The 21,073-nt window shown below is 38.9% G+C and overlaps 1 protein-coding gene across 3 annotated transcripts in view; it reads right to left on the minus strand.

Moving 5' to 3' along the window:
* LOC116716029 (sodium-driven chloride bicarbonate exchanger-like) overlaps nucleotides 1–18,383 on the minus strand; it is a 54,254-nt gene extending 35,871 nt beyond the window's left edge. The window contains exons 1-3 of one of the 3 annotated variants that reach the window (XM_032556769.1): nucleotides 17,307–18,362; nucleotides 14,886–14,915; nucleotides 1,896–1,977 (exon numbers count right to left, since the gene is read on the minus strand). In XM_032556769.1, the coding sequence (XP_032412660.1) occupies nucleotides 1,896–1,977; nucleotides 14,886–14,915; nucleotides 17,307–17,354 (160 nt within the window). In that variant the 5' untranslated portion in view covers nucleotides 17,355–18,362. Of the gene's footprint in view, nucleotides 1–1,895; nucleotides 1,978–11,302; nucleotides 11,546–14,885; nucleotides 14,916–17,306 lie in introns of those variants that run through there. The other 2 variants (XM_032556771.1, XM_032556770.1) reach the window with 2 other exon arrangements.
* Between the last annotated feature and the right edge of the window lie 2,690 nt (nucleotides 18,384–21,073).

A 21,073-nucleotide genomic window follows, 5' to 3' on the forward strand; every position in this document is an offset into this window, starting at 1 on the left:
AGATCAGAAGGGATGTAGAGGAAGGAGACGTGAGGGGGGGGGGTTTGTACATGAGTGAGTCAAGACTTGTGTGTAGTGGGCTTTATAAAAATAGCTTCCCTCTCTCAGGCATGACCAACTGCTGATGTCATATGATGTTTCCTTTTTTGTCTCTTCCTTTTTGCCTCCCCGCCCCACCTAAACAGCTTCTTGTCCATCACAGCTTCAGTTTGCACGGTAGTTTGTGGTTGATGAGATTACAACCACTTAAGATGAATGCACAGCGTTTTCAACATTCCTTTAATTAAAAATCTAGAAATGTATGACGGCCAAAGGAATTTGTGGAAACTCAGTCAAATTAAAGGATATGAAGAATGTTCATATAGAAGAGTAAAGTTCAATTCAATTGAATATTTATCATAAAGGAACATTCAGCTAATAGAAGATATTATTGGAGTCTTAAATCATCCAACTAGTCAGCAGAAAAAAGATGAAGAAAAATGGCAAAAGATGATTCTATGAGAATACTGCAATTTGCTAACCATTAGCTGCTAATGACGCAAAAGTTTTCTGCTTTCTAATCTCCTGTCGTTGCTAAACTAAAGGGCGGCTTTACAGGTTTTTAAAGTTTAGTTTTAAAATGTATAACACTTAGACCAGTCTTTCTCAAACTGTGGTCCCCCGTCCACTGGGGGTCTGGGTGCCGCCTAGTGACCTGTAAGGTACTGCACGCAAACAACCATTTATTTGTTTACATGCAAAGTGCAGCACTACAGTTAGCTTACCAAAGGTTATCTTCAGGCTTTCACTAAAAAAAAAAAGAAGAAAAAAGCCTGAAGATACCGGTGGAAAGTCTGTGCTGACTGTGATACGGCGGCCAATTAATCCAGGACAGAAAAAAAACGATTTATGGATTTTTCAAATCAGGACAGGAATAAATGAAACCCATTTTACTCCATGTTTTTCTAAACACAGCATGATGCATCATCTGTTACATGGGCTGGATTTCATTGCAACATCCCAACCAGAGTGTTAGAAACAGCATGGGACTGCACCGTTCAGCATTCAGATAAAGACCTCCACAGAGAACATTTCTCAGTCTGATAATAATGTTTGTCACATTATCTGTTATGCTTTTTCAAAAAATGTTTTAAAGAATACTTCATGCTTTTCACACACAAAAGAAAGAATCATAATTTAATGTGGTGCTGTGAAGCTGTTTGGCATTACTGTTGAATTATAACCGAGGTCTGCGGTGCTGAAGATGTTGTTCTGACTCTTTTGATGACCTGGATGATTCATCAGTGCACTTATTTATTCAGTTTCTTTGCTTGATATTAAAACTTGTTATCTGAAACGGGTGATAATAAAAAAAACATACACACACAAGAACCAAATACTTTTTACAACAATTCATGAGGGGCTTTAACTAGACAAACAGAAGCTCCTTTTTAGGCTTTTGTTAGTCTGTTCTTCAAAATATATCAGTAATCCTATTTTAAGCTAATAGTGACACATAGTAATAATTATGACGGCTGCAAGCTGATTTATTTTTGGCGTACACTTTGACGTCAGTTGCTGCGTTAGCAGCAAAAATATTCATTACAGCACATTTGCAGACACTCAATGTCACAAGCTTCAGTCTTAAGGTCTGAAAAAAATGGAAGAAATCTGTAAGGAGGTAAAAACTTTAACACTCTCTTTCTTTACTTTCCACTTTATGATTAAAAAAAGTTATTGAAATAAGAATTGTGCTCTCCTATTTGCTTGTGAAAAGCCTAATAGTCCAGGATAAATCTTTTGCTCAAAATCATTTCAAACTTTTATTGCTAGTTGTTATTTTTCAATTGCCTTTTAATAATTACTAAATATATTTAGGAAACTTTGTTACAATAAGCATCATATAAGGCAGTTACCTTCAAGTTCTTCCTTCTCAAAATTGGTGTTGAGCATAGAACGTGTTCCTCCGCGGTCCAACACCGCCTCCTCATCAGTCCTCTACAGGAGACACAAACTCTAAGTTATTACTCAGCATATGAATCATATTAGTAATCCAACACCTACTGCGTTATTGTTTATAGGCGGGATGTAGTGATGTGTAGCACTTCTCCCAAAAAAAAAAAAAACTACTTTAGAGAAGCATTTCCTTCTTCATTCAAGTAACAGAAACATTTTCAGAAAGATGCTTAAGGTGGTTACATAAAACCACCTACACACACACACACACACACATATAAAACCACCGGTCTGTCTGTCTCAGCCCAACCCACCCAGACAACCTGCCACATAAAGCTTACATTCACGGTTGCCATGGCAACAAGGGACAACCAGCAGTGATATGGAAAGAGTCACGCTCATATTCGAAGTACCAGAATAGACATGTTGTAGACGGATGCTTTAAAAACATGTGCAAGTTAAATTCTTGCATCATTTCTTTGGGAGTGTATTTACAGAAAAGCTAATTGGGTCCTGCCCATAGCAGTGCATTGAATGGCAGGCACTTATTGTTCTACACCCAATAGAATGTCTCTTTATTTTCTAGTTATTATTTATATTATTAAATTATTATTACAGTAGATGGAGGTGGAAGGAATAGAAGTCTCTCATAGCCAATTACCCTAACTGGAAATGTTTCATTATGTTCCCTTCCCTTCTCAGCAGGTGTTTCCCTTAGGAAGATTATTGGTGATGCACCGCCTCCGCTCTGTACTTCCTTTGCAAATATACATCAAGTGCCAAAGTGACAGTGGTTTAAAGCTTCAAAAAGTGACATTTTAACAAAACTAAAGTTTTCCTCAGATGTCAAAAGTCCAGTTTGGTCTAAATTTAAATACAACATCCAGAATGTCTGAAGCACAGGAGGTAATTGTATGATTGGAACTGTGTAATTGAACCTACACCATTTTCAAAACTAACCATTAAGTTCAGATTTTCTTTCCCCTTCTATAATGATTGTGACCATAAAGCATTTAAAACCTATTTCTAATCTTATTTTTATTGATTAATATTGCTATGATTAAAAAAAACAAAAGAGGGGGGAAAGAGGTATGAAGAACAGAAGTATCCCATCTGACAGGTTAGTGTGCTGTTTGACATGTAAAAAGAAGCCTTGCCTCCTTTTCACTGTGTTTTCTGTTAATTTGTTTAGACAGAAATGTGGGAAAAGCCAGAATCATTTGTATGCAGTTGTAGTCATGTTAGCAATTACAGCAGAGGCAACTTTATCCCTTTTATTGACTATTTTCATAATATTAAAAACCTTTAAGCCCAGAACACTGAGTGCTAGCATCTCCAGACCCTGTACCTAGGTATAAGCAGTTGTCATGGTGACACCACCTACATCGCTTTACTCTGTTTTCTTTTGACTTTGTGTGTCTTATGAGATGGGAGACAGCTAAAACTAACAACACAAAACACTAAATATGCGCAGAAAACAACAACAAAGAAAGATATTAAAGGTGCTTATGTTTGTATTTCTGCCCATATTAGGACTGTGACTGAGCTGAGATTAATCCGTTTATTTTAGTAACTGGATTTATGCAAACCCAGACATTTTCCATAACCTTAACTGTTACTAGTCTATTCCTAACTCTAACTTAAACCAAACCTAATTCAAATCGGTCCAGCAGTTTTTAGAAGAGTAGTAAATATGTCAGAAATGGTCCTAAATAGAACGATTAAACAAACACACACACCCACACACACGTAGAAACATGTGAGAATCAAGCCAGAGCTGTAAAGGAGAGTGGCCAGATGCTGACATACTTACTGTAAATAGGAACATGAACAGAGGAACTCAATAGTCTAACAGCACGAACATGAGAGGACAGCTTTGTTTTTCAAATTTTGTCGCCCTACAACTACAAACTGAAAGATCTGGTAACGCTGTGTAAATCTAGATGAAAATCTCAGTCAAAACGTAGAAACTACAGTTCACACTCTCTCTTCATCCAGTCTGATTGAGCTCGAGTTATTTTGCAAAGAAAAATGGAAAAAATAATAATATTAATGTAGGTATGAAAAGTTGAGACATCCTCTGGAAGACTTGCAGAAGTAATTGAAGTAAAATGTTTGTTTCACTTCAAGATTAGAAGTCATTATGAGTTCTAGCACATAAAATCCCTCAAAAATACACCGTTTGTGATTGAAACAATTGAAAGGATAGAAGTGCTTTCCCAAGGTACTGCAAATTCTAGCCCAGAACCTCTTGTTCTCATTTCGTTCTCTGCTTTGCCATTTTGCTAGTGCATTTTACTTCAATGAAACTAATTAGTGCAGAGAATAGGTTTCATCTGTTATGAAGCACTTAATTCTTATTTAGATTCTAGTGATTTTCAGCTAGTGAGTAGGAGGATTCTAAAAGTCAGGAGACGCAAAAAGAGGAGATGTTAATGGAGGCTGCTAACCACCAAAATATAAAACATCATCCTGGTTCTCAGATTTGGAACAATCAGCCAAAAAAAAAAAAAAAAGTTTGTGGATTTTAGAGGTTTTAAAGAATGGCTGAAACAAAAACTAATCTGTTCCGATAAAAGGTTTTGGTGGTAGGCTGAGGAGGTTTTTTGGACCAGATCAAAATTGGTTTATTTCGCAACACTGCAACAGAAACACTTTTTTTGAATCACATGATCAACTATGGGACATTACCACTGGCACAAACCACAACAGGAAGTAGTTAGAAAACCACAGCATGGCATTTTTAGTGACTTATTGCGTCTACAAACCTGTTTGGGTGTGATTTTAATTGTGTTCCTTATTTAATTGTGTTTTTTCTACATTAGTTTTGTGCACATTTGTAATGGAAATGCAGCTTTTGGCCTTATTGAGTAAACTTAACTAGTCAGCTTTAATATCAGTGTATTGTTATTTGTGAATAACATGTTTGGTTATTAAAGAAACTTGATTATTATGGACGCATCTTGTGAAAAGATAATCACCCCCTTTCTTCATGTGACAACAAATCCCATCTACTATTAGCCATATGGGACCTTCACATTTTCCATTACTTCCTTTTTTATTTTTTTTTGTCTCTTTTATAATTTACTGATCTCTTAGTAACCGCCCATTACATGAAATAAAGACTGACATCTAATATCCCTGACTGATGCTGCACCCTTCTCTTCTCTGTCCCACACAAAGCTTTGACAAATGAGCCAGAATCTCCTCCCTGCAGGTCCCGGCTTCTATTTATAGGCACCAGTTTCCTCCGCCCAACACCGCTGACCCCAGACCAGCAGCCTGCCGGCTCACCAATCTGGGCTGAGATTAATCTCTGAGCAGTTATGACGGGATAAAATCTCGTCTCCGACCGCTAGATGGGCGACGGAGGGTCCAATGCGTGGAGGAGAATTAATTCTGCTGCCTTTCCCGTTTGCTCGGCGATGGAGATTTCAGAGCGAATGGGAGCACTGGGCACGTGATCAGGACTCTGGGGGGAGAGGGGGGGTGGGAGAGGCAGAGGGGGGATGCAATTAACAGAATGTAATATGAACCAAATTCAAGTGCACAACTGTTTACCCTGAAATGTTTTGCGTTCCCTTTCCAACCAGCTCGTGTATTTCAGCATAAACCGCTTCATCAGTATGTGACGAACACGTGATGCAGACGATCTAATGCATACTCATACGTGCAGGCAGTGATGTGATGGGGAGGAGCGGCGTGGATGAGCGAGCAACACGGGCTTCTGTTAGCTCTACAGTAATGTCACAAAGTGTTGAGGGTGAGTGTGTGTGTGTGTGTTTATGTACATGCATGCAGAAACGTGTTCGAGTACTTGTGCCGTGATGGAAGCCGAGCATCATCACTTCCTGAGGACAACTGACACTGAGCTGCCTCTGATGAACAGAAAAAACAAAAACAAACAAAAAACAGATATCTAGTATATTCCCTAGTTTTGAATGGCTTTCATTTGGATTTGTGGTGAATAGTTGTGAATTTTCTACCAGAAATCCAACACCGAACGCTACCTTGAACACATCATCCTATGAGAAAACACTGTAGAAAAAGAAGTGTCATGGTTTGATTCTGTAAGTAAAAGTCGATGGGAAGATGCAAAATTATATTTGACTACAATCAATCTGTTCAACACATCAATGTAATCGCACTAAAACTTTGATGGGCAAATATCACAGATAATGTAATTTTAATAAATTAATTGCCATTTAGGTAAAGTATTTATTCTATTTATTCATGTAATTTTGACCCTTTTTAGCCCTCCATACATTTTATGCTCTCAACTTTGTAGGACCAGTTTGGTGATGAACCCATGATGAAAAACAAGACTGTGAAATCATAGAAAAGTCATGTACTCAATATTATTCCACATCCTTGATGCCAGTATACATGCAGTATTTTGAAAAGAAGTGCATCAGAAGCCGTGCATACTTCAGTGACAGTATTGGATGTTTCACAAAGTCCTTGTTCATATTTAGACCCATATAATGTGTCTTTCCAAACACTAACATACAGAGAAAGGCGAACAGTTTGACCCTCTCTCCTCCTGATAATTCTTTTATCTTAAAAAGCTGTTAAAGTTAAATCTTAATGAAACGCAACTCTACAAGTGACAGCCAAGTCTGCATTTATTCACATCTGAACCACCAAAGACAAGTTCATTTGATCAGTTTACATTTTTCATAAAATCAACCATCACTTTCTCTACACCTACATGTGCACAACATAAAACTGAAGCACCACATGTTGTATTAGTTGGAGATTAGTAAATAATGAAGTTGCAAGCTAGCGGTCAAACATGCTATTGAGCATTTCATGCCGTTTCAGATCTTCCAGTTCCGTCACATCTCAAAACTCGTTTGTTCAAGCCGTAATGACATGGCGGGGTTCAAAACAGCTTTGAACTACTGTCAAAATTGTCTCCCTTTTCAATGTCAGCATGAATAAAACATGGTTTTATTTTTTATAACACGGTTCTGTCTATGCAAATGACAAGGGAGTAAAAGAAGTTTTTTAATCCATATTTTGGAATTGTTTAGATGTTTGGTTCACTTAAACCAAACATGGTTTGATGTTGGATTACAGCAGAATTAAGTAATAGAACATATAAAACCAAAACTGAATGTTTAACCTACATGTCAAAATAAAAAAAATACAAATGGTCATGGTTTCTGTAGTTCATTAGCAATTTACCATAGAAACTAAACCACCCGCAATTTAAACTTCTTGAATGAAGCCATTACTTTTCTGACCCTCATACTAGCAGCTCCCTGTTGAACAACAGAGGACGTCAAATAAGAATGTGCTTTTCACCTTTCAACACCGTTTTGCAAGTACAATAGTTTTGCCTTTTAAGACAAAGCAGTGTTAGCCTGCATAATAGCTATGTCCACTAGCCTGTCCTAGCAATGGCTGACATTTGTTTTGCACAAATTTGACTCCAGAAAAGGTGAAGTTCTTAATCAAGGAAAAAAAATTGTTTTAAATTTTGACATTTTGCTTATTGTTTCAGGGGGGGGGGGGGGGGAGCAACTATTTCAGAAACATTTTTTGAACATGATTTGCAGGCGACTCATGGGCAACTTGTTGCCTCTGAGTTTAGAGTCGCCAACCTGTTTTCAAAAAACACTAAATCTTCATTATTTTAACAGTAAAATGTGTGCTACTACTGTTTATTAATTAGGTGGATTTTTTTTCTTTTGGCTCTATTTCAGCTTTATTTCTGATTCATATAGACATGAAAGGACATAAATAAACCTATACATCTTTATATAAAACCATCTATATTTTTGAATAACTATATTTGCACAGATATAGTTTTATTGAATACTAGCCATAATTATTCCTGACAGAAGAATCTGCTTTCAGAGAAGCTCATCTAATATATAAATTGGTGACTGTTTGTCATATAACTTTTTTTAAAGAAAATCTGATTTCCTGTTCTTTGCAGTGCAGTGTTGATACTATACATTAGCTTTGCATTAGCTTAGCATACATATTTTTATACAGTGTATGTATACATTTTGTCTTCAACTGACTAAAAACAGGAGTTGAGTTGCTTTAAATCTAAAAATAGTGAGCCACAGGAGAAGCTAAATTTAGACCAAATTAGACTTTAGCAAAACTAAAGTCTCATTTTGTAGATATTTAACTTTCTCAGATTCTATCACATGAAACAAAAAACCCAATATATTTTATAAGGCTTTTACATGACATGCCATCACAAAGTTGTGCAGAATTCTAATGCAAATAAAATGATATGTGACTTTGAACAATTTAGTGTGGTAAGCATTTGTGTTCAGCTATCCGAGTCAAAACTTTGTAAAACCACCATTTACAGTAATCACAATTCTAAATGTTTTGGTATGACACTACCAGATTCACAACATCTACATGTGAAAATGTTTGGAGCATTCCTTTTTGCAGAATACCTCCAAATCAATCAGACTGGATGGAAACTAACTGGTGTAGCTATTTTTGTCCTGAATAGTGGTGCATATATCTCCATCAAACTTCCCAGTGTCACTGTCTCTGTCACCATTATGTGCTACCATGCAGATGTGTTCAGTCTTAACACCTTCTTCTACAGCTGATGTCTCCTACCTGGCTTGAGATAAACTGTAAATAGCTTTTCTCGTGGTTTTTTGTTAAACAATTCCTTTCGTCTTGTTGAGTTTACAACTAAAGGGTAATGCACACCAGCAGCGTCAGAGACGCAAAAGTACGCGTCTGCCCTTTTCTAGCAAACAACCCCAACCGCTGCGTCTGATCGGTGGACAATGCTGCAAACACACCGATCCTTTTTGAACCTCTTCTACTGAAAAGAGTATCTTGATGCATCTTAACTGACAAGACAAGACGCAACACTCCCAATGTGCATTCACTTTTCATAATGGTCCTTAACTGTTATCATGACACCAGTGTCCTTATGCATCCATTGAGGGTGACAGTTAAGGGGTTAACATATTCTCCCACCTGAACTTGAGAGGGTTATCATGTGCACCTTAGTTGCTTCTTTGTTTAATGCTATTTTTGCAAGGTAGGCAACCACAGTTTGGTACTCCATTGTGCTGCTGTTTACTCTTTCCATTTCCGGATAATAGTGTTTTATAATCAATCGATCAATCAATCAAATTTTATTTGTATAGTACATTTCAGCATCAAGGCATTTCAAAGTACTTTACATCATTACAAACAGAGAAACACAATGCAACATAGAATCAATAATCAAAACACAGCATTAAGTCAGGTTAAATTTGTAATTGATTACGTTTCAAATACAATCCTAAACAGGTGGGTTTTTAGTTGAGATTTAAAAGAAGTCAGTGTTTCAGCTGTTTTACAGTTTTCTGGAAGTTTGTTCCAAATTTGTGGTGCATAGATGCTGAAAGCTGCTTCTCCTCGTTTGGTTCTGGTTCTGGTGATGCAGAGCAGAACCAGAACCGGAAGACCTGAGAGGTCTGGAAGGTTGATACCATAAAAGCAGATCTTTAATGTATTGTGGTGCTAAGCCATTCAGTGATTTATAAACTAACAACAGTATTTTAAAGTCTATTCTTTGAGCTACAGGGAGCCAGTGGAGGGACTTTAAAACTGGTGTTATGTGCTCTATCTTCCTGGTTTTAGTGAGAACGCGAGCAGCAGCATTCTGGATCAGCTGCAGCTGTTTGATTGATTTGTTGGACAGACCCTCTGAAGACGCTGTTGCAATAATCAATACGACTGAAGATGAACGCATGGATGAGTTTCTCTAGATCTGGCTGAGACATTAGTCCTTTAATCCTGGAAATGTTCTTCAGGTGATAGAAGGCCGACTTTGTAACTGTCTTTATGTGGCTCTGGAGGTTCAGGTCAGAGTCCATCACTACTCCCAGGTTTCGGGCCTTATAAGACATTCGAAGCTCCGGATATTGTTTTACAATGAAACTCTGCTTTAAACTTTTCCAGAACTTTCTCTCTGACCCGTCTGCTGTATTTCTCTGCTGTATGGTATTGCTTGTTCTCAAATATTCTCTAACAAACCTGTGGGGTCTTCACAGAACTGGATTTACAGATTCAATTACACTCTACAAATAGAACTTTCCAGTTTACAATTATGCACTACTTTGAGAAATCGCATGAAGTCCCAGTATAATATATTGAAATTCAAATGGTGTGATTATATTTGCAGTGCATTGTACAAATGAGGACTAAATCTTTTGATATACTGAACAGAATATCCTAAATGGAGCCAACAGGAGATACTAGAGATGAAGAACAACAAAGATGTTTTCAACTATCGTATTGCATTTTTTAGGCCAAAGTAAATCCCAGATTCACTCAATCTTACAAGCTACCTTCCAGGAATCTGTGTTCAGTAACAGTGCTCACTGGGAAGAAGATATGCGACCTCTTTTCTGTGCCCTTCAACAATCTCTCCTGAGGCTCCCACAGCAGCAGGGTTGATGAATGTTTACAATTTCAGGCGCTGAGAAATAGGACAGGTAAAGTGCAGTAAAAATCATACAAAATGAGGCATTTGTCCTTCACTATGCACACAGGAGTAGCCATGCAAGTGGCCCATCCTGCTCTAAACACAGTTGCATAATGTCAATCTCTTTAATCTCAATCAGCCTTAGTGGACTTTCTGCAAGTGTTAGGAGCTACGGTGACTGTTGTAGATCGCAAACAGGGAACACGGATTATCAGTGACAAAAGTACAAGATCTGCGATTGGTTGACAGCTTCTGTTGTCATGGTTTTCACCCCCACAGATGGCTGTGGTGGCCGTGTCAATGGCAGCAGGATCAGCGCTGGTGGCATACAGAGCACGGTACTCAAAGTACCCAGGGGACATCGCTACATCACCTGTTCTCTCGGACAGAGCAGGAGACATAGTGCAGGCAATAGATCTGGTCTATCAGCTAGAGGCAAGTCAGAGTCGTCATATATCCATCAAACAAGACTAAAACCACATCAACAGCAACAATCTAGCATTCCTGGCTTGTCTTCGGCATCAGAAATTAGGATGAGGGTTATAGAGCATGGAGAAGCATGTACAATATAAGCTCCAGAATGACAGTCCCATCTGTCAGCCACCCTCCTGACAGATAAATCAACTGAACTCGTAAATCAACTGAACTAGCTCTCATTTTACAACAAGAGCCTAGCCTTTACTTGCATTACTATGATGCAGCCTAGACACTGGCAACCTGACTCAAGCCAATATGAGCTTGAGCAATATTGTTCAAACCCTTCTTTAGTGCCCTAAAGAAGAAATACTTCTTTAGTGTACTTTGAAAATTTACAGATACTGTCTAGCCAAAAAAAAAAAAATCAATTTCAGTTAATACAGCAACAGGAAAGGAACATAGAAAAACAAAGGAACATACCTGATAAACAAATCCCTTATTGAGATCCACTGAGATCATGGTGTTCATGAAAGGTTGCCCGCTAACTCCCCTTGCAGTGTGCTTGCAGCAGTGGTAGAAAATGAAAAGCGAAGGCTCAAGGCCTGACTCCGACTCTGAGCTCAGGATGTTTGTGCGAGTTGGACAGAAAGTGAGAGGAAATCTCAGAAGGACAGAGTCAGCTCATCTGTCGGCTCGTCTCGGTCAGAACCTCTCCTTCCCTCGGCCGCTTGCATCAGTCACTCTTCCCATGCTGGAACGCGGAAGCAACCCCGCTTCCAAAGGCTCCACAACATCAGCATTCGAAAAGAAAAGTAGCACAGCTCCAGCTCCAGTCTCTCGCTCTGCCTCCCAAGGCTTTCATCCAGGGCAGCATCAAATGCTTCTGACAAGCGTCCATCCGCCAATCCCCCCAGAGAGATTAGCGCTCTGACATCACCGATGCTGCGCTGTGCACCGTTCTGCTCCGCTGACTCCCTGAGCTATAGGGCTGTGTAGCATTACCCAAGAGAAGAGTCTTAGGTCACAGGGAGCCAAAAACGCCATCCTACAAGGGAGGAGGTTCGCACAAGTCCTGCTATACTTTCCCACTACGAGTCACGGCGCATCTTGAACACGGCAGGCGGGGAGAGGTGCATGCTGTAGTTGCTGCAGTCCCACTGATCACTGCATGTGCACATTTCGATGCTTGTGTATGTATGTGTGTCAGCTGAGCCTACCTCAGGTAAAGAAGCTGCTCTCTGGCTAAACTGCATCGTCAGCAGAACAGAGAGGGAGAAGAAGAAGATTCTTCTGCTATGCTACAACCATTCAACATCAAAATTCCTACCTTTACAGGGTATAGTATCTTACTGTACTTATAAAGACAAAATTCAAAACTTCCCATTTCAAAAACTATTAAAAACACTATTCATTCCAATGCTCTTCATTAACCGTTTATCTCTCACCTTGTAGCTTCTCTGCCTCCCTTGTCCGCCTGCCAGTTTTTCACAGCCAAACCACCAAATTGGAAAAAGTTTTCACTGATCCGAAAGAACACAACATCCCAAAGAATAACCCAGTAAACATAAGCGCATGTCCTCTGACTGTCCCCGCTGATTCTACAAGCCGGAGATGTACCCTGCTATTCCAGGACAGAGGATCCTGGTCAGAGTCATCCAAGCGCAGCTTCCAGGAGATCAAAATCTGTTACTTTAGGTACCAACATATTTAGACCTACTGTCCGCATGTACTCCAAGTCGTGCGGATTTTGCGTGAATTGTTGGGATTTTATAGTGGACTGAACTGACTGCTTGGATTTCTTTCTCATGACAAATTCCTCTATTCCTTTATCTATAAAGGAATAAATAGATATAGGGCTTTATTCCCTTATCTTTTTTCCTTTATCTATTCCTTTATTCCTTTATCTATTCCTTTATTCCTTTATCTATTCCTTTATTCCTTTATCTAAATTCCTTTATCTACCATCCTTTACATCATGGGATATTTTTACTTGGGTAACTGATTACCCAAAACACATCTCCAATTTAACTTTGGTCAGGTTCAGTTGAAACCAGATATTTACCTACACTGTAAAAAAAAAAATGTGACACTACTTGTCTCACAGACTGACATAAAATCAGACAAAACCTTACCTATTTAGGTCAGGTAGGCTGAACAAAATTAGTTTCTTCTTGCTAATTTTCCAAATATTGACATCTTTCGTATCTCTTTTTATATATTCATGAGTTTATAAGGACTGCAATTACTTATAAAGTAATTGGGTAGTTCAGTTCAGTTCAATCATGTATAGCTGAATTCAATTGTGTTCAGTTCAGTTAAATACCTTAAGTTCACGCAGTTCAATTTGAGTCAATTAAACTCATTGTAGTTCAATAGCATTACATTTAGTTAAAGTAAATGTAATACTATTTTGGGTCAGTGTAAATAAATAAGTTTCTTTTTACAATGTTAGTTCATTTAAGCAGAACTCTGTTCAGATAAAGTAATGTAAAAATGTTCTACACAAAGAAAAGAATATCTGCTTAAAAAAAGAAAAGAAAATCTGCTCACTAAAAACTCAGCCAGTGGACATTACTCAGTTTCTAACATGTCATTTCTGAAAAATAAAACAAATGAAAGTTTTTTTCTAAAGCTCCCAGCTTCATGCGCCCATACTTTCGCTCTCCTCAACCCTTGACCTCATCTAAGTGGAGGATTCAACATTTTTCCAATGTCTGTGCTTAGTCCTGTCCTCGGTGTGGCTGTGAGCCATCAGTTGCATAAGCAATATTTCATCAGGGTGGATGTCATACAACGCAAACACGCTTCATAGCTGTCCTCCAGAACTGGCTCTGAGGCCTGCTTCGACTCTCACCCGGGGAGCTCCTCAAAGCGTTTAATGCGTTGAAAGCTCCAACTCCACTTAATTCCGGTTATTGATTGAAGACAGCCTGCTGAGGATTCCAGATGCATTGTGGCATGTGTCACAACTCGGATCTATTAATGCAGGACATCTGCTAAGCAAGCTGGCTAATCACAGTTAGCCAACTGCAGCTGTGGGATATTAAGTTTAACCAAAATATTTTTACACTGGGAACAAAAGATGGACATAACACTAGTAAATTAAAAATATAATACATATTAAGGCGTTGTTCTTAATAAAGGAAAAAGCCTGGAAACATTGTATATACCATTGTAATATTAGCAGAAAATAACTACAGTAAATTCACCTCTGGAGTTATCTAAATTAAACAAACTCACAACATGAAGTCCCTTAAACTGGCAAAGTGAAGTTCAAAAGTAGGAATGTACTGAGGTGAAAAAACAGAATTCAATTCAAATCCACCCTTCTAGAGTGAACAATTGTTCACAAGAGGAAGACATTTGAGACAGGAGGATCTATTCTTCCCAAGAGTGAATTGCTCAGAGAAACGACAAAAGACTAAAGAAATCCATAAGAGATTCGACAAGCCTCAGTTAGCACAGTCAGAATAAAGAGCGAACCAATATGGCTTCTTTGAAGCGTTCCAATGAGAAAGCCTTTTGTTTCTCTAAAGAACATGGCAACATCTAAACGAAACAAAACACTTCTGGAACAACGTATTTTTTGATTACACCTATAACACTGAATTATTTGTCTATAATTCAATGTTACCCTATGGAAACTAAACACCCTGCATGAGTACAAATACATCATACCACCTGTCCAGTACGGGTTGGTAGGGTGATGATTGGGCCTGTGTTGCAGTCAAAAGACAAGGACTAACAGCTTGGCTGAAGCTGGGTCATGAATTGGACAGTAATGCCAAATACACCAACAAATCTATAACAGAACTGATGGCCTAGTCAAAGTACAGACCTCAACCTGATTGTAAGGCAATGGTGGACCAACCAGAGAACCATGCAACCTCAAAGTCAAAGATGACAAAAAAAAAACATCCAACACATTGACATAAGAGACTGATGCACTCACAGAGAAATTACCATTGTCATCATGTTAATACTATTATATAAATACTGAAAAATAAAGGGTTATTAAAACAAGTTTGTCTTACTTAAACAAATACTGATGGAGTCTACTCACCACATCTTTACTTTCTTGAGAACTTTGTTCCTGAAAGTCAAAGAACAAGACAAGTTAAAATCTATTTACTCTGTGAACCAATTATTGAACATAAAAATGGAGTTAAGTATTCAAATTCTCTGAAATAATCACGTTCCTAATAAAACCACAAACCTCAGTGCATTTCAATAGGATTTTACGTGACAGTGTAAAGTGTATTAATACTTTAAGCTGTACTGTAAATTTAATAAACTCAAAAGCAATCTCTCGAGAAGTTAATCAGTTGTACTTTCATGTTTGACCTTGGGAACCCAGAAACACGGTGAACCGAGTTGATACATACATAGATCCCCTGAGATGCTCACCAAACTAATACCTCACATAATCATACACATCAGAGTGAAACTATGGCAACACTTGCAGCTTGCAGGGTAAGAGTGGGTGGTGTTGGGGTGAGGGGAGACAGCAATGACTTACAATGACAAGGAAGCAGCCATGCTGCACTGAGTGTACAGGGGGTGGGGGGAGCTGCGTTACAGGCTTCACCTTATGCTAGAAAACCACGTCCTCACATAACACCACCCCAAATAGAGCAGTCAGACTATTGATTGGCCTACAGAGCAATCAGCGCTTTTATTACTGGTCCGCACAAAACAATGGATGCTATCTTCCTGCTCTCGCACTGACACTGCATCCAATGGAGTGGCCATCTTTTTTTTATTACTTTAAATGGCATAGTCTCACCTGAATACTAATGCATGCGGCAGTGCTTTGGAATAGTATGTTTTGATGCGGACGTTATTGTATTTTACTGGGAAGAGCACATGTGTGAAGTGGAAGAAAAATGAACAAAAATCTGAAATGTTTTAATTTTTTTTTTTTATGATGATAAAATCTGGTGCACCAGTTGGCTTTGGGAGACATTCAATTAGAAAATAAAGTTAATCTGTGTGTAACTCAGTCTCTTTCAAAATACAAACCTACCAAGACACAGCTGAACGCCGAAAATGAAAGGACGAGCAACGAGAACATTAATCAGAGAAGCAGCCAGAAAGCTTACAGTAACTCGGGAAGAGCTGCGAGACTCACGACTCGGGTGGTAGAGTCTGATTGGAGCACAGCTACTAGTCTTGCATTTCTCTAATTTTGCAGTTGGCAAGAAAAAAAAAGGCATTGTTGAGAAAAAAAAAAACCTTGCAAGAGAAAAAAAAAACGAGAAATGTTTGGCCTAGAAAAGCTTCGCCAAGTGTGGGAACACTTTTATTCAACATAAACAAGGAAGCTGGATGACAATTCATATGGAGCAGTTCTGGAATTAACCTGTGGGTCCTTCACTTTCCAACAGGAAAACACTAAACATACAGGCAGGGCTACAGTGGATAAAAAATAAATTAAAATCTAAATTTTGAATTTAGAGCAAGGTGGATGTTCACAGACATCCTCTATAAAGAGTCCAAGTTATTTTGAAACCATTTCAAGACTTGAAGTAGCTAAAGTTGACTCTAAAGTATTAAAGTTGTTGAGCTAGACTTGTTTTAGAGGCATCTTGGTAAAGGGGATGAAAACATGCACAACACTTTTCAGAATCATTTTTTATACAAGCTCAGAAACCTGTGCATCATTTTCATTCCACCTCAGAATGATGCACTACTTTGTGTTGCTCTATCACACACAATTAAAAAAAGAAAAACATACAAATGTGTGGATGTAACGTGACAAAACGTGAGTATTAATACTTTTTCAAGACGCTCTACATGTTTCACGCTGCTGGTTGGGTTATGGTTCATTTTTTAAACCATTACTCTAAACTCCAGCAGCAGATCTAAAAAGAAACTACGTCAAGATGCTTGTGCTTGTACTGACTCATATAGATGATCCACATTATAAATGTCTGTGCCATCTTTCCCTGAGATTAAAAGGAAGTTGGTTACAGTGCATCCAACCTATGAGACACACACCACCCTGCTGGGATCAAACACTTCCAGCTCCTGGAACATCTTGATCCCAGCTTTGACAGCAGGTTCCACTGTCTGCGGTGTATAAACCCATGTTAACCATATGATCCACGCTATAGACGACATGTATGGGTGAGATGCAGGGAAGCCAATTTGCAAAGCAGAACTGTTGCTGCTGTGTATCCCACCTGTGCGTCACTTCTGTAATTGAGGGCATCTGGGTTTTGCTGCGTGGACTCGTAGCTGAAATGTGGCACATTTAAGACGGTATTCCTTCCCCGTGTGATCATGAGCGTTCATGTCTGTCACGACTGCGAGGTGAAACGCTCAAAAATGAGTCGTTTTGTATATTAAACAAATCAGGCGAACGACTCATTTTTGAGCGTTTCATCTTGCAGTCGTATATATATATTCGTATATATATTCCAAAGAGAAAATAAACTACGCTCACATGATAAGCTGAACATCCAGATCGGTGTGTGCTTACCGTGGGTAAGAGCGGCTCCATTTGGGCTCCTTGGTCGGTGATGTCCATCTTTTCACTCTCCTCTTCCTCGGCCTCAGAATATAACCAGGTGGCGACGCTGCGCTCCTCCTCGGCAGACCGCTGCTTTGGAAAGCGACCCTCACTTGATGCTGGCGGGGTTTTTTTCTTCTTCTTCTTCTTCTTCTTCAGGTTTTATCCTTCTCTCCTCCCCTACTGAGCATTCGCCGGCCGGGTTTTCTCAGACAAAGGTAGCAAAGTGTTCCCGTCCTGGCCCCGCATCGTTTACGCACAAAGGAGGGGAGGCTGCGCTTTCCATTTTGAGCGCACACTTTTTATGCGGGGGTTTCTTCTGCCAGTGGGGGCTTATACCTCCATGTTTTCAGTCGTGCACGTGAGCTACTGGAAAGGCGGGGTTTTTTTTCTAATTCAGCTTTCCACCAGAAGATTTAAAAACACAGAGGGTCATGTGTGCATCATGAGCAATAAGACAGAAATGGAACAGAAAGAATAACAGCCATGTTGGACCGCTTTCATGTTTGCATGACAGGGGAAATCCGCCAATCATAGTGGCTTGTTTTTCAATAGGTCGTTTTCAGCTCTTCGTGTTGGTTGTCTTATTATTCCCGTCAACGTGCAGGCAATCTGCAGTCTTCTGTCAATCGCATCTCTGCTTCTTGTTGCGGCACGCAATGTTCCACCGGCAACTGGCATCCAAATCACCCCCGGATGCTGCTGGGTTCAAGTTAACGCAATGGCGCCCTCTTCTGGTCACTTGTCAACCGAACCAGAATGTTGGGTTTTTTTACTGTTCAACTATAAGCAGACCTTTTTGAAGTTTGACATAGATAACATGTTGAAAAAGGCGTTGTTGTCAGAAGAGGCCATCATTGAATTATTGGTCTACATACTAGACTGAAAAACTGACTCAAAAAGAAAGGGTGGGCGGGGGGAAGGCAGCGGATACTGAACCAAGCCACATTTTTAAGATTACTTGTGAAAAAATTTCCAAAACCATTATTAATTTTACATCAACTTTTCAATTATGCACTACTTTGTGTTGGCCTGTCACATAAATCCCAATAAAACACAGTAAGGTTTGTGGTTGTATCATGACAAAATGTGAGAAATGTTAAAGCTCATATATATGAGCTATAAAAGATGGGAATGCATGAAAAATTACCGCTATGACTACAATATGAGGGTCATAAAATTCTTTGGACTTCACAGTCTTATTACCAAATTGGTTTTTTTTTAGGTCTAGACTAATTTGGAGCCTACAGACTGCACAACATCCATAGAGCTAAGATTGCAACTTTCATGTTTTGTTGTTAATAGACAAGATAGATAAGAAGGAATAGTACCCAGAATAGTTTTTTAAATAACCACACACCAATGACTGAGCTGTTGTATACATAAAGATGTCCAATTAATTTTATAGTAGAGCACAGAATGTTGAGTAAGCCGACCACAGTTGATGACAAATCTCAATACCCCATTATCTAGCATGTGCGGACAATGGAAGCGTTTACATACGTCTCCATTATCCAGAATAGGGAGAAAGGTTGTTTCCCCCAATTTCTGTTTCACGCAATAGGAAAAGCAAGACTTATTTCTGTAGTAAGATCCTAAAATAACTTTTAATTCCATAATATAAAAGTTAATATGGTCCTTAACATTCAAAAAATTCTCAATTTATTAAAAGTAGACAAACTATTTGTTGTCCATGTATTGTGTGGGGTTGTGTATTGTGTAGAGTTCAGAATTTTTGAAGCAGTCAACATCATGCATTTAAAACAAGTTGCCGCTGACAAAGGCAACTACATCAAATGCACTACAACAAATGCAACTTGTAAAGACTGAGAGGCTTCAGTAGGAGTGGGTGCTGAGCAGCGTATGACGTCATCTGGAAAAATTGGAACGTTGAGTTTGGAATGATACATCCAGTATTTATATAAATAATGACTAGCAATGGACTGAACACAAAGCCTTGAGGGACACATTTTTCCATAGAATAACCCTCTTTCTGAACCATCTGGGCTCTACTATAGTGAGATACTTTCCAAATCCTGAAAGACATTTGATTACAGTAATCAATCAACCAATTACAGTTATAAAAGTAGAGGTAACAATACTGTGATTTTTGCAGAAACCTGACTGAAATGGAGAGAGAAAAAAAGAGAGTTTATGGTCAGATATCCTTTGAGCAGGACCTTTGCCAAGACAGATAGATTTAGACATTGCTCTGCAATTGTTTGAAATACAGAGGCCACTTTTTTGTGAAAGAGTAGCAAGGACAGATTTCCAGTCCAAGGAGATTTCATTTAAAGTCAAGGTTATAAATTACACAGTAATACAATTATAATTTAAGTTGTCATCTTTAGGAAGAGTGGTTTAAGATTAAAGCACTCAGGACCTCTGTTGTGGTGAAGTTAAAAACCTCACTATTGTCAATGGTTCTTCTACTTCAGTAAAATTGTCAGGTTTATACAAGCCCAGAAGAAATAAAATAACTTATAATTTAATTTCCATCATTTACTCTTTGACCATTGCTGGGCTGGCAGCCTTGTTTTATTTAGTTGTTGTGGAAGATGGTAAGATCCTGTTTGGGGAGGCTTATTGAAAACAAAGACAAAACAAAACTTACAGCCATGGCAGAGACACAAAAGGGGCAGGAAAGCTAAGCTGGGGATTGTGTTCAGGAAGGCAGGCAGAGCAATAGACAAGACTGCCAGAGGGTAGGAAAGAAAGAGGACGTGAGGAATGAAGGAACAGAAGACACTGGAGAGACTGACTTTGTGGAATCTGGCTTCTGCAAATAGCGCTCCATAGTGCCAACCTGGAGGTAAAGGTTTGTGTCTCTGCAAATTTCTGCTGACATTTGCAGAGATGTCAGCTTCCCTTGATGAGGATCCTCTCTGTCAGATCCTGTCTATCAGGGTGACAGGTGGGTATTCTTTTAACCCTGTGATGGTGTGTGGTTAGTCCTTTTGTGAGGGTGAGTGTGTCGGAGGTGTGAATGTCTGTTTTGCAAACCTGCAGAAGAAGCTGCTGTGGTCGTCAGCCAGCTGCGGGTGTCATCACAGGTTGAGGGTGATGGGGTTCTTAGGCGGTGAAACTCTGACCAGTTACCTTGTTCCTGCTGAAGAAAAACATTTCCAGAGCATAAAGTTTCCAGTACCATGTTCCATAACAAAGAAAGTGTGTTCAAGGACAAACTCAAAAACCGTCTAAGCTTATTAGTAGAACTAGCTACACTTGGTGTATACTGTTCATCTTGATTAGTAACATTAAACCTTAGGAATTAAAGAAGCTATGTGTAAGACCCAGTGCTACCAAAGAAGCCATAAACCATATGCCTCTAATGTCTTTGTATGTAGATATAGACACATATCAATAGAATACATTTGACAAATTATATACGGAAAGTTACGAACATTTAGCTAAAAAGCATTTTGCCTTATTTAGAACCAATTTTTTCTTATTACATGTTAATAAGAACATCTTATTTTTGGTTCCTACTTGGTGACTGAATGGGAAGTTCAGCTGTTGGAATCTGTCTAACAGTTTTAAACTTCACAGTCCTATATCTGTGGCCTTTGTTCAAATGAGGTAAGGGCATCCCAACGTCACACCCTCATAAATGTATTTTGCATAAACAGCATCTTTGGTGCATCACATTGGTCTCTTCAGAGTTCACCTCACTGGCACAGTTAACCTGACAAAAGATTTTCCATTTGAAAAGCTGCACATTTTTTCTAGTCTTTTCT

The sequence above is a fragment of the Xiphophorus hellerii genome, chromosome 24 (assembly GCF_003331165.1).
Source record: "Xiphophorus hellerii strain 12219 chromosome 24, Xiphophorus_hellerii-4.1, whole genome shotgun sequence".
NCBI classification, from domain to species: domain Eukaryota; kingdom Metazoa; phylum Chordata; class Actinopteri; order Cyprinodontiformes; family Poeciliidae; genus Xiphophorus; species Xiphophorus hellerii.